This window comes from Neoarius graeffei, chromosome 24 (assembly GCF_027579695.1).
Source record: "Neoarius graeffei isolate fNeoGra1 chromosome 24, fNeoGra1.pri, whole genome shotgun sequence".
Classification (NCBI taxonomy): Eukaryota; Metazoa; Chordata; class Actinopteri; order Siluriformes; family Ariidae; genus Neoarius; species Neoarius graeffei.
The window spans coordinates 16,913,587-16,930,774 of record NC_083592.1 but is presented as its reverse complement, the minus strand read 5'-3'; the positions used below and the strand labels follow the sequence as shown (position 1 = coordinate 16,930,774).

General features: G+C 41.4%; 1 protein-coding gene across 2 annotated transcripts in view; it reads left to right on the top strand.

Moving 5' to 3' along the window:
* The window catches only part of vps33a (VPS33A core subunit of CORVET and HOPS complexes), a 40,358-nt gene that overhangs the window by 11,120 nt on the left and 12,050 nt on the right, over positions 1-17,188 (top strand). Inside the window, exons 3-12 of one of the 2 annotated variants that reach the window (XM_060906818.1) lie at positions 4,282-4,409; positions 5,280-5,466; positions 9,539-9,655; positions 10,038-10,212; positions 11,563-11,756; positions 12,902-13,028; positions 13,660-13,727; positions 13,838-13,975; positions 14,061-14,198; positions 14,612-14,718. In XM_060906818.1, the coding sequence (XP_060762801.1) occupies positions 4,282-4,409; positions 5,280-5,466; positions 9,539-9,655; positions 10,038-10,212; positions 11,563-11,756; positions 12,902-13,028; positions 13,660-13,727; positions 13,838-13,975; positions 14,061-14,198; positions 14,612-14,686 (1,347 nt within the window). In that variant the 3' untranslated portion in view covers positions 14,687-14,718. Of the gene's footprint in view, positions 1-4,281; positions 4,410-5,279; positions 5,467-9,538; positions 9,656-10,037; positions 10,213-11,562; positions 11,757-12,901; positions 13,029-13,659; positions 13,728-13,837; positions 13,976-14,060; positions 14,199-14,611; positions 14,719-17,188 lie in introns of those variants that run through there. The other variant, XM_060906817.1, reaches the window with a different exon arrangement.

The following is a 17,188-nucleotide window of genomic DNA, read 5'->3' as shown; positions in this document are numbered from 1 at the left end:
TGGCATGTAACTATATTACCACTGGTACTAAAGACCCTTTCCGATGGGGAACTGGTTGCGGGCACACGCAGATACTTTTTTGCCACATTTTTCAGGTTTGGGAACATTTCCTCATGGTCGTTCCACCACTGCAAGGGATTTGCTTCACTGTCAACACTAACAGACTGCAAGTAGGCAGACAACTCTTTTTCAATACGCTCTCTCTGTGACAGTGTGGCAGAGGATGTTGCTGCAGTTTTAAAGAAGCTTCCCAGGGATTTCTTCCTTAGTGGCTCTGCTGGCTGTGATACTGCTGTTACATCTTGAGGCAGTGAAGCAGCCAACTCCGCTGTGCCCGGGTCAGTCTCATAGAGCATTGCCTCCATCTCGGTTATGGCTCTGCTCTTGATGTCCCCTACCTTTCCTTCTGTGCAGTATGTTGTCTTGAACCTGGGATCCAATAAGCCTGCCATGTCCAGCAGGTCATTAGTGGAAGGATCAGAATACTTCTCCCTCAGGTAATCCAGGATGGGAGGCTTTGAATAGACTGGGACAGTGGAGTGTCATCCTCCTGACGTGCCAAGAGGCTGGACTGGAAGAGATGGAGCACAGGTTTGACATAGGACACTGTGACATAGCTCTCACTGGATAGAGCGTCAGTGAATTCCAGGAGAGGTTTGAGAGCCTTGTGCACCAACTCTAGAACTTCCAGGTCTTGCCAGGTGAGAACGAGATGCCGGGTTTTCTTGTCTGCAGCTGAGCAATTCCAGCGTTATGGACGTGACACTTGAACTCAAAATGGCAACAAATGACCCAGTGCATGTTTTATTGTCTCCCAGTATTTAAACAGGTGTTGCATATTTTAAGGCTGTACCATACTGGAGAAGTGATAGAACAAGAACAATTCCCATAGTACATCTAGGGCATGCCAGAAAATGCCAATAAAAGATGCGTTATGGATGTGACAGAAAAAGTATCACTTTTCTTGGGTGACTGTACATTTTTATCAAACTCTGTGAAATTGTAAACCTAATGTCAAAATGGAGATATCCGTTTGATAGAGGGGTCCAAGGTGAATATTAAAAAATCTTTGTTTAAAATATTTTGTATTTCATGCAGAGTTTCGGAAGGAAAAGTCAGCGTTATGGATGTGACGAAATTCCGTTATGGATGTGACGCGTCTGAAATAGACATGGCATATGTTTAGAAAATCAGCAATTTAACCACCATAACCCTTTGAAAAACTCTCTAAATATCAGGTAAAACTATCAAAGTTCTTAAATAATATTTAGGATGGCTATTGTTTTGCTGTTTTGTGGATTTTAGCAGACATTTCTGTGGCTTGTGGCAATAATATAGAATTGTACATGATCAAAGTTGATTTTAGCTTGGGTTTTACATTATAAGAAAGAAAGACTGACAGTGACATATTAGGTTGGTTACAAATTGGTTCAACTTATTCACATCTGTAAAATACAGGCCTAGGTGATATCTCTGGGAGTGGTTTTGATGTATTACATGTTGCTTTATTTTTGCATGGTGAGGTTGACATTTACATGGAATTGCCCAGCTAAGACTTGAGAAATAGCTTGCTCCTGCTCCAGTACCCGCTCAATCATCATCTCTCTGGATCCCCACCTCGTAGGAGATTCACTGATGAGCTGGTGTGCAGGGAGATTCAGCTCTTGCTGCGCTGTGGCCAGTTCTCTCCTCCTTTTCCAACTAAAAGAGAAGCTGCTCACAACCTTCTTGCACACAGCAACAGCATGGTCAATACGGGGGTCCTTCATTCTGAGAATGAAAACAAACATTTAAAAATGTTATAATAATTTAAAACGGTACAGCAATTTTGAAGAAATCCACTCAGCCTAACACCAAAGTAATTTTTGGTAATTACTGTTATATAGTAGTGTGTAAAAGTGAAGATGCTTTCAAAAATATAAGCTTCAAAATATAAAAAAAATGCACAATAAAGAGCAGTCTACTGACACACTAATGCAGAAAAAGAAAACGTGAGACAATAAAAACTCTTAGGTGCCTAAGCTACGCACAGTATGTACTTTTTTGAAAAATCTCACACTCTCACAATCACACACTCTCGCTCTCTCACTCACGCACACTCTTGCTCACACACACACAGATTGCATAGATGTAAGATTATTAAGTTCTCTGTGTTATGACCATGCAGTAGGCTATTATAACATTGCTCATAATAAAGATGACTATTTTATCACAGGGGTAAACACTCACCAATTGCAAGATGCAGTCGATGGCCAAAACACTGTAGACGTGTCCACTGGTTCAGGCTCACAGCTTTGAGATGTTAGTGCCATTATCGGTGGTGATGCACACCTGTCGAGCTTCATTTAAGTTCCATGACATGAGAGCATCTTGCAGGCCTTGTGCGATGATCCCGCCAGTGTAATCCTCAGGAAGAAAGCTCGTCTGAAGGCACTTGCTTTTCAACTCCCAATTGTCTATATAGTGGACCGTCAAACTGAGGTATGGCTCACATGTTCTGCTGCTCCATATGTCGGCAGTTGTTGAGAAGTGGGTCACATTTCCAAGCTGACTGGCCAGCTCTTCCCTCACTTTAATGTACAACTCAGGCAGAGCTTTCTCTGCAAAATATTTGAGACCCGGCAGATTATATCTTGGGTCAAGTGTGTTGATGAGCTTTCTGAACCTGGGCTTTTCAACCACACTAACCGGGGCCATGTCTTTCGCAATGTGGTGGGTTATTGCAGACGTTATCTCCTTCTGTTTTTGACTGTTTTTGTCGTACGGTGTTGATCTGGAAATAGAAGAGACCAGACTCAATTGCGTGAGTGCTGGTTGCTTCGGCATTTTCTTTGATATGGCACCGGCCGGAGATGTCGCGCGACGTTTCAAGCACTCTTCGTTTTCTTGCAGGTGGTTTCTCAAATGATGATATATAAATTTGATGTACTGCTACATTTTGAAGCAACGCTTTTGCGACATTTTTTGCATATCACCGTTTTTTGTTCAACATCTTCCTTCTTGAACCCAAACCACCGGTAGATGATGGATCCTGTGCTGTTTTTCTTCGGAATTAATTCGTCCTCATCCATGTGTTACCGTTAGCACCTGCTGCTGCTACTTTTCTGCAGGGCGAGGACGTATGATGTTGCACGCACGACAGCATGTGACTGACGTACTGAGTGCGCTTGTTTTAACTCTCCGTGAGAGGGAGAGACAAGAAGAAGTGTGATAAGCCTGGAGTTAAATGTCCGCGGCTAAAAGCAAATGTGTGACAACGTATACTCAAGTTTCACGATATAGTCATTTTCTACATCGCACAGACTGCAAGCCGCGATATATCGAGTATATTCGATATATTGCCCAGCCCTACCGCTCCGTGTTGGGGGTAGGTTGCTGCCTCAAGTGGAGGAATTTCAGTGTCTTGTTCATGAGCGGGGGAGGGGAGACAGGAGATTGACAAGCAGATTGGTGCTGTGTCAGCAGTCATGTGAACACTCTACTGATCTGTTGTGGTAAAGGGAGAGCTGAGCCATAAGGCGATGCTATCAATTTACTGGTCAATCTATGTTCCTACCCTCACCTATGGTTGCAAGCTCTGGGTAATGACCTGAAAGAATGAGATCGTGGATACGAGCAGCAGAAATGAGCTTCCGCCACAGGATGTCTGGGCTCAGCCTTAGAGATGGGGTGAAGAGCTCGGACATTCAGGAGGGGCTCAAAGTACAGCCACTGTTGTTCCACATCGAAAGGAGCCAGCTGAGGAATTTCAAGGATCTGTCTAAGGTGCCTCCCGGACACCTCCCAAGGGAGGTATTTCAGACATGTCCAACTGGGAGGAGATCCTGGGGCAAACCCAGGACACGCTGGAGTAATTATATTTCTCTGCTGTCCTGGAAATGCCTTGGCATCCCCCCACCCCCCTGAGGAGGTGGCTGGGGAGAGGGAGGTTTAGGCATTTACTTCTGAGACTGCTGCCTCTGTAACCCTGAACCAAGTAAATAGTGGAAAATTGAATATGTAGTAAAGCACCAGATTCTTAATTTTCATCTGGAGTTGTTTAGAGGAGGCTAAAGGTTTCTGTTCTTGCTCTGCTTTCTTATGTTAAACTCCATAGGTTGCAGCGTACCACTGTTTTCTTAATTCTGATCCTGGAGTTTTGCTGACCTGCATATTTTGCTGTTTTGAGCCTGTGAAGGGGAAACCTCTGAACATTTTAGGGTGGTGATACTCTGGGCCCAGGATTGAGAAACACTGCTATATACAATACTGTGAGCTAAGTTCAGATCTTTTGGTTTCAAGGAACATGAAGTGGAAAAGATGTTTACACTCAAAGCGGGGCGTGTGCCACCAGCTGATGTCAAAAACGTTATCTTCTTTGTACGACCAAAGCTGGAGTTGATGGACGTTATTGCAGAGAATGTAATGAGGTTAGTCAGTCTCTCTCTCTCTCTCTCATATTTGTACATTTTGTATATGTTTGCTTGTATAGGGGTGGGCGGTATGGCCAAAAATGTATATCACGGTATAATTTGAGCCACTGACGGTATACATCACGGTATTGTAGTTTTGTATATAAATTACAACAGAACAGTTTCTTAGTGGTTACCATAGCAAAAAGTAAAAGCTTTCAATCAGGATGTTTTCAGCAATATTGAAATTTATTGTGCAAAACAGAAAACACAGGACATATAAAAAAAAAGAATGCTATTTATATTTTAAAAAACTAAGAATAGGTAAAGTTCCTCAAATAAACTCCTCGAATTCCTCATAGACACAAAATTGTAAAGTACTTTTCTAAGTGCAAAAATAATCAACTGAGATGTAGAACCAAGCTTTTAAACAGCTTTAGTGCCAATTAGTAGCACACTTCAAGGCAAGTATAAAGTGAACCATAGTGGTTAGTCTTGAGGTGGTTGAACAGATTACTTGTGTTACCGTGTCTTGCGATCACTGTCGCCCGGCATATCTTGCAGATAACATTTTCTTGTTTAATATCCGTCACTTTAAATCCAAACCATGTCCAGATTACTGATGTTGCGCCGACTTTTTTCACGAGCTCTTCCTCTGCTGCCGTCTCTTCACTACTTGCCGCCATTGTTGTTGTTGTTCTTCTTCTTCTTCGAAGCAGCCAGGCGGGCGTTCAAACTATGCATTACTGCCAACTAGAGGAGGCAATGAGCTATCGCGGTACACGCTATGACACAAACTCTCTACCGTTGGTCAGAAAATACCGCATACGGTATCATACCGTGCAAACCGCCCACCCCTATGTTTGTATATGTATGTTTTCCATACAGCGAGGACAAGTTACAGCCACAGCGCGAGTTCCACATCCTGTTCATACCTCGGCGCAGTCTGCTATGTGAGCAGCGGCTAAAGGAGCAAGGTGTCCTCAACTCCTTCACCAACATAGATGAGTACATTCTGGACCTCATTCCCTATGATGGAGACCTGCTCTCAATGGAGTCTGAAAGTGCATTCAGGGTAAGTGGAAGAGTTCACCAAGGCAGAAATTACATGTTACGTTTAGAATATCAACTGCCTACACACAAATTGATCAGTACATCACAATTGATGATGTCTAAACCAGGCGTTGTAAATTTGTGGGCCACTGTCTAGATGTGGACCTGCAGGAAATTAACTGAACTGAGTATTTATATAAAAAAAAACTTGATTGTTCAACAACTCCAGATTTCTAAACAAGAATGAACTTGGCTTCTGTTGCAAATCCTCTTTTGTGGCCAGTCACATGCATTTATATACACCCCCCCCCCCCCCCCCCCCCTGAATGCATCTCATCAGACAAGAAATTATCTACAGTGCTATAATACATTAGCTCAGAAACAGAAGATACTTTTTCATAGACCTTCATCGGCTTTATTTTTTTAATAAATGTAACCATTTTTAAAAAGTAGCAAACCTTTTAGTCCCCAAAAAACAATTGTTTAAAGACGAAGAGAGAAAGAGGTATGCTTTTTTACATGGTGTTATTAGACAGATCTCAGGCAGTCATGTGAAATTATGAGTGGTTAAGCAAAAAATAAAAAGATACTTGTTGGCTCAGTCATGTTAGTTGCTTATCTGGACCTTTGTGCAGAATGAATTGTATGTAATCTGCATTTATTACAATTTTTTAGTTTAAAAAAAACAAAAACCTTGGCCTGGTCTAAACCATGTAGCTGAGGATTACAGAATACCTGTAATGCACAGAGCCAATAATCCATACAAGATATGTTGTTGCCATTAATCATATGAGACTATACTAACCGGGAAGGATAAGATACCCAGTGTTTCTGATTCTGTTTCTAACTTGTATTTAGACAGCTTTATCTGTAGAAACATGGTTTTTGAATAAAGATTCTGGGCCCATGCCAGTAATTTTTGTATGATAAGTCATATATTGTTATTCAGGCTTGTTTGCATACAAGTGTTATTCAAGGCAGATTGGTCACACACACCAGATCTTAAGTACAAACGTGCTCCACAGGTCACCTGAAGCTTTAATAATGCTTTTTATGCTTAAAGGTCATGGGCAGTGGTCAGAGGTGAAACGTAGAATATCAACTGAATTGTCTAGAAGAACGACCCAAAGAGTGAATTTAATCTTCCTAGTGTCTAATTTGCACCCTAAAATTGAATAAAACGGTTAAAATATACTGTTTTGCCCAATTTCCGAAGGTTTGTTTGCATCTCACTTATGTGCACTTTCATCGCCAGGGGACAGTCGTTGTGACATCATTTAAGGCAAGCAGACTGGGAGCAGTTCTGTGTTTACTTGCGAACCAAGCACACGTGTACGGACTTTGGTCGTGAGAGGTTGTGTAAAATGTCTGAAAGCAATAGCAATTTTGAAGTAAGAACTCTCCAAATTTAATATCGAGAGGTGAAACCATATATGTGTGAACCTATGGCCGTTGCGATGCAATCTGTGAACGTGGCTCACTGGCTTGACCATGCAGCCTCGGAATCGGACAGCGACTCGGCCGACTCTGATCGCGGTGACCCCGGACCTCAAACGCCCAAACGATTTATCCTGGTAATTATGATAAATTCCTACTTTTGTCCATAATACTAAATAAGAGCCCTTTTTGAAGAATAATTAACCGCTCTCCCTAGTGGATATAGGTAACAATTACTTGACAGTGCGCCGGTAGGCCACATTAGCCTGCCATCTATGGCATTATACTATTTATAGCCTACTCTAAGCGAGGAAATATCCCTTTGTCTCATTTCCACAATGATTGTACAGGATCCCTTAGGATTCTTGACTTGTCAATTGCAAGCAAAAGTAAAAATGTTTACCTCCAATCTCCTTTTTGCTTGAGTGTTGCTGGTCCATTTCTACTTTGACTGTTTGATTTTGTTTCACGCGCACAATCCACTCTCTCCACCTCTTCTCCTCTTTCGGAAAAAAACCAACCCTCTTGCTACGCCTCTTCTCCTCTTCCGGAAAAAGCCAATCCACTCTCTCTGCATCTTCTCCTCTCTCGGAAAAAGGTAAAAACTTCTTCCTGAACCGATCCCGTTGTTACAGTTCACTGCACAACAATAAGGCATGGGTTTTCTTTGGAAATTCCCGAACGCATGTCTGCACTCAAGCCGAACAGCAATGCAAGTAAACGGAAGTGAACCAGAAGAAAATTACAGAGGGTTTTTTAACATACAAGTTTCAAATGTGCATAAATTGAAAACCGTTGCCTATGACCTTTAAACTGTACAAAGCCTTGAGTGTTTTTGTATTTATCCATATCATTTCAAATCAACCCTCTCGCTACGCCTCTTCTCCTTCATTGTGGAAATTATCATTGTAATTAAATTACAATTCTGTAAATGATACCATTGACAGAATTGTAGTTTAAAGCATATACGCAGACCCATGGCCTCACTTTTGTTTATAAATGCCTTGAGACCTCAAGAATGGCAAAGGAATAGTTTTAAGCATTAATAATAAATCTAATATAGTAATTTTTATGATTTAAAGTGATTTTATATAGGTAGCAGTCTGAGTGAATGACCTTGATGTTCGTAACGTCACAGCAGGAAGGCTATCGGTCTCATCACCATTTCCGCTATACTAAAACACAGAGCTGACTGCAACTCCAATCCTCAATTTTGAGCTAATTTATCGCCATGCCACGTAGATGTGTTGCTGGCGGGTGCAGCAACATGACACAAGGTGGATTTATATTGCATTCATGGCCCAAGAATGTTCAAACTGCAAAGATTGACGCGTTTTGTGAGAAATTCATGGGCACATTGGGCGCCTATGAAGTGGTCTCTCCTCTGCTCTGCACATTTTACTGAAGACTTATGCGAGACCTCTGATCTGTTGAGGAGCGTTGGCTATAAGCCCGTATTGAAAGACTGTGCAGTATCAATTAAAGGAAAAGGAAAGTATTTATTTATTTATTTATTTATTTATTTTTTAAAGGAAAGTGAGTTCAGTTGCACCAGTTTTCCCGGAGTGAGCCAAGGGTTGTTGGTAAAACCCGGGACTGAACGGGACGGAACATATCGCTTGGGCAGTGACCTCCCCGCAGTTGTTGCTAAAACCAGTGAACATCCCGTTCTGTCCTGGGTTTTAGTAATTGCCTGAGCCCAGCAGTAATGGCGGAATACACAGTATGAAGAAAAGTAAATGAGTGGAGCAGCCATCTTATTTCTAAACTGGATATTGCTGCCATCTCGCCCTTATGTGGAAGAAGTGAATGAACGGAGAACTGAACAAACAACTGAAAGTCAGATTGTTTCAAAAACGATCGGCCTTCAAGAAGCGAGAACACAGATGGTTAAGCTCCGACTCTCATTTGGATACAAAAACAACACGTTGTTTACCTGCATTTAGATTAATACATGTGACTTGTATTGTGTGTTTAAGTTACTGGTATGAGATTATTTAATTTGCTTCAGAATGTGATTGTCTCAGCTCATCTGATTATTTAATTAGCTTTTTACATTTTAGCAGTGAAAACGCATGCATGTGCATGTATGTTGCATAAGTTATAACACCTGTCCTGTTTTAATGAGAGTCAACCCACAATCAATGAAGTCAAATCAGTCTTAGTTGAGCAAGTTGGTAACAGTATTTCTTACTTTCACCATAAATTTTTGTTTATACGACTTTGATCTATAGCTGTAAAAGGCCTCGGCCTTAAAACCGGTTACTGCTGTGACGTCACGCACTCGGGGCTGACTGGCTCAGCGGGGCAGCTCAAATGCCAACTTTGCGGTCGATTTGAACTCTCAAAAAAAAAAAGTGTGTGTGTATATGTATATATATATATATATATATATATATATATATATATATATATATATATATATATATATAAAATAATTTTTTATTCCCATTTATGCAGCATACAAGAGTCAAGGATGGAGATACTATCCACTCAGAAATTTATTTAAAAAATAAAGGCTCTGCGTATCTGCTTTAAGCCCCCCCCCCCCCCAAATGCAGAGTGTGGAATACCTGGTATGTAAGCAGCTTTCTTGTGTGATGGATTTTCTTTACTTTTCTTTCTCCTTTGCCTTCTTCTGTTTTTGTTTTATGTAGGAATGTTATCTTGAGAATGACCAGACAAGCCTGTATCACACTGCTAAGGGTTTGATGACACTGCAGGCACTGTATGGAACAATCCCTCAGATCTTTGGAAAAGGAGAATGTGCACGGGTGGGTGGGACAGCACCATTTCTGCCCCTTTAGTTCACTAATGGTTTCTACATGTCCTATAGAAACCATAATCATACATCTTGGATCATTTTAAGTGTTTTGGGCGACAATGATGTACCAGTGCATTCAGTTCAGCAATCCGATCCAGCATGTTTCAAAAGTTTATTCAAATCTCACACCTTAGAGAGCCATTATAGGCACTTGTGCCACAAAATATTACATTTAATGCCATATGAACTGGATTTTGTATTTTGTTTTCCATGACCACAAAGTGAAAATGGTATTCTTAATCCAAATCACATCATATGCCTGTTTTCAGTGGAATTTCCTCATTTGACTGGAAGCATCTGAAATAAAGTTCCTTCCCCCCCCCCAAAAATAGCATGTAGCAAACATGATGCTGCGGATGAAGAGGGAGTTTGCTGGCAGTCAGAATCAAATCCTGCCTGTGTTTGACACGCTCTTGTTATTGGACCGAAATGTGGACCTGCTTACTCCGCTAGCCACACAGCTCACCTATGAAGGCCTCATCGATGAAATCTACAGCATCACTAATGGTGTGTCTTCTATATACAAAGATGATATATTTATTGTGTGTGTGTGTGTGTGTGTGTCTATATATATATATATATATATATATATATATATATATATATATATATACATATATATATATATATATATATATATATATATATATATATATATATATATATATATATATATAAAATATTAAAAACTAGATAGAACTCGACGTCGACGGGGATGCCTTCGCTCGGTAGACTACACACCTTATTAAGTTGTGATTTGGGGATGGACATTTGACCTCACAGTAATCTTGACCTGGTAAAATTACTTGTATTAGCCTTGGAGATATTGTGTTCACAAGGTTTTCGGACAGACATTTGACCTCATGGTGACCTTGACCTTAGACCTTTTGATCTCAAAATCTAATCAGTTCATGTTTGTCCCAAAGCGCACAAATGGTGAAAGTTTGGTGAAATTCCTTTCAGTAGCCTTTGAGATCACGTTCACAAGGTTTCGGGACGCATGCATGGACAGACGGGCAACCTGATGATGCCTCCTGCACCTTGCAGAGGCATAAAATTTATTTATTTATTTATTTATTTTCAGCATTCTCAACACTGTCACGGCTCTCTCATGAAAATTATAATGAGAGGACATGATGATTTTCCTAACTCTAGCCCAATTTTGACTGGATTAATTTGGTCAGTTGGAATGATTCATTGGGTCAGGAATGATTGCGCCATGTTTTACTTTCAATAAAATGACTAGTAGAACTAACCCCATGTAATGAGAGTGGTTGGTCAAGAGTTTTTGCTCTTTCTTCTAATAAAGAGACTCCAGAATATGCTTGCTCCTTTCTCTCATCTTTCACTGAAAGTATTGGTTACATTTCAGATGCAAAACAGCACAAACAATGCTTCTGTAGGGTTTTAAATTAGTTACTGAGTTACTTGCTTAGATGTAGCCTACATATACAGTACGTTATGATCATGTGAACTACTAATGATCAAATGCAACATGCACTACAAGAAGTGCATATAATAAGTCAAAATCTCAATTTTATATTAAAATGAGGTGTTTGGATGACCACGCATACACTGGGAAACGTGTTGATATTGCTTATCCCATGTGAATCGATCATAATTACTACAGATGTGGGTTAGCAGCATTACTTAACAGGCATGTCTGCAAATCTTCTCCCATCTGAGTAGTACTTAAGACAGCTTCATTAACTTACACTGGTTAATTATGTATTGTTAGAATTTAGTATTGAAAGCATACTTTTTCACATCTCAACTGTGCATCATGTATGCACTTTAGTTCATTAAATCTGTAAGTAATGTTTTTCAGATTGTCATTAACATAACTTGTTTCTACAGGTTATGTGAAGCTTCCCCCTGAGAAGTTTGCCCAGAAGAAGGGAGGTGAAGGAGGTAAAGATCTGCCCACTGAGCCCAAGAAGTTGCAGCTCAACTCAGCCGAAGAGCTATATGCTGAAATCCGTGACAAGAACTTCAATGCCGTTGGAGCAGCACTTAGCAAGAAGGCCAAGATCATTTCTGCTGCATTTGAAGTTTGTGTCTAACCTTTTAAACTAGTGTCCCACACATTGCAGACATGTGTCTGTAACCTAGAGCCAGCTCCATTATGGGTGGTACAGCTCAATTCTGTTGGCTATCTTCCCTAACTTTAACCCAGACCCTAACCTAGCCAAATTTCGTGTGCACCTCCCTCTACACAATCCTCTATGAATCAGACCAGGCATGGCCCAGTAGGACCGCGCCTCTGGGCATTATTTGCCCTGGCGCGAGCTCTACTCCACGCCTTGAGTTTCCATGTGATTCACTGATCCAGGCGGACTTTAAAAATTCTTAACTCGGCCAGGGAAGCTTTCAGCGAGGCGAGATTTCGCATGCGCCTCCCTGTCCCCTAGCCCTCGCGAACCAGCATGGGCACGGCACGGTAGAACCGCGCCTTGGGACTTTATTCGCCCTGGCGAGAGCTCTACTCCCTGCCTTAAGGGGTTTGGATGACTAGAAGTTGAAGATGTGTTCTTCAAGTTAGTAGTATTACAGTATGTTGGAAACAAAATGCTTTGCAATTCATTGTAGCAAAGTCTTGACTAATTAGTGATTTCTTTTCCCAAAAGATAACTGAGCCACTCCCACGGCATTTTGTGTAGCTGCACCCGGCAGCGATACATCGCTTTCCAGGCACTTTTTTTTTTAAATGTATTTTTTTTCCCTCTCCTCCTTCTCCATAACAATCATAGATTGTAGTTTAATAATTTGTCTCTCTCTCTACATCATGTTCTGTTGCAAGTTTCCGTCAAAATGAATGTAATCTAGCAGAGTGTCGGACAGAAGCTACATTGTGGGGACGTCAGTGGAAACACCGCTGGTGAAACCACTCACACTCACAACATCACGCAAAAGCCAGCTAATAATGGCAACGCTGGTACTGGGATTTCCTTGGCAGGAAATATAAACTCTACAAATTCTGAATGTTCCCGACATTTATGACGTGGGTTTCTATGATAGGTTTTCATTGTCGGGACTTGTACTATTATTATCCAAGGAGGAAGGGGGTACATTTCTCTCGGCCTTTAAGTGCATATAAGCATGCTGACTGAATTATTGCCAAAAATCTGATTATTTTGTACATGTAAGCATGCTTGTTGTCTGATGCATGTTTTCATATACACTTTGTCTGTTTTAGGAGCGCCACAATGCAAAGACAGTTGGAGAGATTAAACAGTTTGTATCCCAGCTGCCCCACATGCAGGCTGCTCGCACCTCACTTGCCAATCACACGTCTATTGCTGAGCTCATCAAGGACATCACCAGTGTGTTCAAACTCTTTTTAAACCCACAGTTTTTCTTATTCGTGCTTTTGATGATGTCTGGTTATAGCTAGCATTACACTGTGCAATCAGTATTTGGCTCAATTTTGCTATTGCAGAGAAGTTGCAGTTTGGTCCTGAGTTGATGTGTGATTTTAGAATGCATAATGTAATGTTCTCACCAATGGGCCGGTTTAGTGCCACCGTGCAACCAAAGACAGTAAATGGCAAGTACTGGCAGTGTCAAAAAAAAAATTCTGGTTGTGACACAAAACACAATCAAACCCTGCTAATGGACAAAGCCTGTCTTCTGCATGAGTCCAAGCAGATTGATGAGTGAAATGTAGTGTTTTATTTTATTTTTTTTAAATCACAAGTCTGTGGTTGGAGGATCTTCACTGACATGGAAAATGACCACATTTATCTCACAATCTGAGAGAATTCGGCCAAGATTGTATTTGGGTCATCTCATACAATGTGACCAGTAAAAATCTTAAAAGATCGCTGAAATCACACAGTGTAAAACCAGCTTAAGACATCCATCGTGAGATTCTAGGACATTTTGGGCTAAAAATATCTGTTTCTGATCTATATCATTTAATTTATTTAAGTCTGCTGCTCTTCCTCCTTCCAGCTTCAGAAGTTTTTTTTGATAACTTGACAGTGGAGCAAGAGTTTATGACCGGAGTGGATACAGACAAGGTACAGTGGTTCATTCTTTAAACAAGTCTTTTTATTGCGCTTACAAAATTGTTACCTAATGCAGCAACCTGACGCACAAGTAACAGCATCTTTGTATTTTTTTTGTGCAGATTAACATTTACATAGAAGATTCCATCGCACAGAAGGACCCACTTATCAAGATCCTCCGACTGGTGTGCATGCAGTCTGTCTGCAATAATGGCCTGAAACAGAAAGTTCTTGATTTTTACAAGAGAGAGATCCTGCAGGTACAACCTAGGTTTTATGTTACACTTATTAGTTTTTGTACATTCGTATTCTAATCATTCTACAAATATAATATTGCGCATGTAGACGTATGGATACGAGCACATTCTGACCCTCAACAACTTGGAGAAGATTGGTTTACTCAAACCACAGACAACCACACGAAACAACTATCCGACCATCAGGAAAACGCTCAAGCTCTGGATGGAGGATGCAAATGAACAGGTTAGTCAGCACTGAAATGGGGAAAAGATGAAAACTAGAAATACTCTAAAAAGTGTGAATATATGTGTGGGTATTAGGTGTGTTTAGACTAGTCAATTATTATGGTTGAATAATAGATTCAGTCTGATGTTTACAAAAGAAGTGATGTAGAATTTGTGAAGTCTATTTCCAAAGTAATGCCAGAATATTTAGGTGATAGCGATATGAATAAGTGTCTGACAATATGGAAAGGATCCTTTTTGTAAACATCAGAAAACAGCCTCTGTGCAATAATCAGCTATATGCACTTTGAAGAGTACCTGCAGCAAAAAATAAACATGGGCTAGAAAATATTACACATTTTGTACAAATGCATTTTGACTACCCTGTACACACTGTGTTGCATAAAGCAGTGCTTTAAAATTCTTTTGTAGATCCACTCACTTGCGTTCCACTTCAGGGCACAGCCATATTGCCATTTTGTGGGCGGTGTGATCAGCATGATGTAGTATCATTGGATGGGTTTCTTGATTGGCTTGCTTCTTCTGACACTGCGATGCAGCCTTAGGTACAAAATTTATTGTTGAAAAATGGTGAAGTGCAAAGCCTGTGGTTGCAAAAATAATAAATGTCGTCATAAGGGAAAGCATTTTTTTTTTCTGTGTTCCGTTGCCGACAACCAACTAACGTAAATGACACACACTTTATATCGTTCCGTCAGCTACTCCGTTAAATTACTGGTCACCTTAAAAACTTGTTGTGCAACCCTGATTAGTAGTAGTGCATGATACCCTGAGATGGATTGGTTGGTTGTATTCCAGACTCTCACACATTGTTTCCTTGATTTGCTTCAGCTCCAGTGTGACCCTCACCAAAATAAAGTGGTTACTAAAGATGAATTAATTAATGTATTGTTGGTGCAAAGATGCTAGCAATAAACAGAAGAAAATTTAAACATCATAAAGTCACTAAATTGCTTGGTCTGAAGTGAGGTATGCCGATGTGTTAAACAATAATAGTGTAGGAATTCCACACTGGAATATGTGGTATGTTGCATATCAGTTAATTAGAGAGAACATGTTTACTAGTTATCGTCAGATATAGTTCTGTTTTGAAGCTGCTGCTTCTTCTTGGTTGCCCCTTGGATTCAAGGAAGATGTGGCTTTGCAGCTATCCGTGAACTCAGATGTGGCTCTGCAGTCCCAGCCTGGACTTGCAGAGTCTAGAGCAGATAGGGTACTGCAACTCAGTAGTCGCAGCAGGAACAAACGCTGCTCTGTGGTGGTATTCATGAGCGTCTTCTGTGCTCTTCTTCCAGGGAAGCTGATGCTGTCCTTGTCAGAGCGTGCCAGCGAGGTCTGTCTTGTGCAGTTTCGGCAAGATCACTTGGTCTGATGCCACACCACTTGAGACTGTTCTTCAGGTTGTCTTTTTAGTGCTTGCGCAGCCCCTGTTTCCTCTGCTCTTGCGCTAGCTCTCCAAATAGCAGCTGCTTTGGTATTTGGTTGCCATCCATCCGTATGACATGGCCAGACCACTGTATCTGAGACTTTAGCAGCATTGCTTCAATAGACATTGTCTTGGCTTTGTCCAATACTTCGACGATGGTGACCCTGTCTTGCCAGCAGATGCAGAGAATGGAGCAGGTGGCCCACATGTGGAGTTTCTCCAGATGTTTCAGATGTTGTTTGCTGATCCTGGAGGATAGCTCCTTTATCAAGAGATCCATGATTGGAGATCATGCTGCCAAGGTAATTTAAGCTGTTGGCAATCTTCAGTTCTGTGCCGTTGATTGTAATGGTTGGCTGTGGAGTTTGGAGCTGGCTGATAGAGAGCCTCCTGTTTTTGTTCAGGCTGGTGATCAGTCCAAACTGCTTTGAGGCCTCAGTGAATTTGCCAAGCATGATCTGTAGATCACTGGGCTTGTAGGCTATTAGGGTGCAGTCATCTGCAAAGAGCGCCTTCCGTATGAGCTTTGTGAGTGTTTTTTGTCTTTGCTGCTAGATGTTGCATGGAACCATCAAGGCAGTAACAGATGTACACATCCAGATCTTGCACGGTTTGTTTGAGAACGTGGGCAAAGAACAGCTTGAACAAGACTTGTGCCAGGACGTAGCCCTGTTTCACCCAATACGAGATTTTGAAAGGACCAGACTGATTGCCATTGAAGAGTACTTGTCCTTTCATGCTATTATGGAAAAGCCTGATGATTGAGAGAAACTTGGGTGAACAGCCATTCTTTGCCAGGACTGACCCAGATGGCCTCTCTGCTGACAGTATCAAAGCCCTTAGTCAGGTTGATTTGAAAATGAGATATTGGTCCAGGTTCTGTTCTAGGCACTTCTCTTGAACCTGTATGTCCACTGTACTGCGTTCTGGGTGGAAACCACACTGAGTTTCTGGCAAGTTGGCCTTAGACACTGTAACAAGTCTGTTCAGGATGATGCGGGTGACGATCTTGCCAGCAAGACACAGCAAGGAAATACCCCTGTAGTTCCCCCAGTCAGCTTTGCCGTCCTTGTTCTTGTAGAGGGAGACAACCGGTGCATTTGTGGAAATCCTCGGGCATCTTTTCCTGTTCCCGTGTACGTAAAAGGAAGTCATGGAAGGCGTTGGTTGCTCCAGAACCAGCTGCTTTGTACATTTCTGCTGGAATGCTGTCTTTCCCTGATGCCCTGTTGGAGTTCATCTGGCTTATGGCCTTCTTGATTTCAGCAAGTGATGGTGGTTGATCCAGCTTATCGAAGGTGGGCTGCTGGGGGACTTGGTCCAGAGTTGTGGTGCTAACTGTGGAGGGTCTGTTCAGTAGAGTGCTGAAATGTTCTGTCCAACTACTTCTCAGGCCTTCCTGGCTTTTTAGTGTGGAGCTATCTGCTGATTGCAAAGGGGTGGATTCTGGTTTGGACGGGTGGTAAGCAGTCTTCAGTGCACTGAAGAACTGTTTGATGTGGGAACTAGTGTACTTTTGCACTTCCTTTGCCTTGTTCCACCATTTGTCTTTCATCTCATGT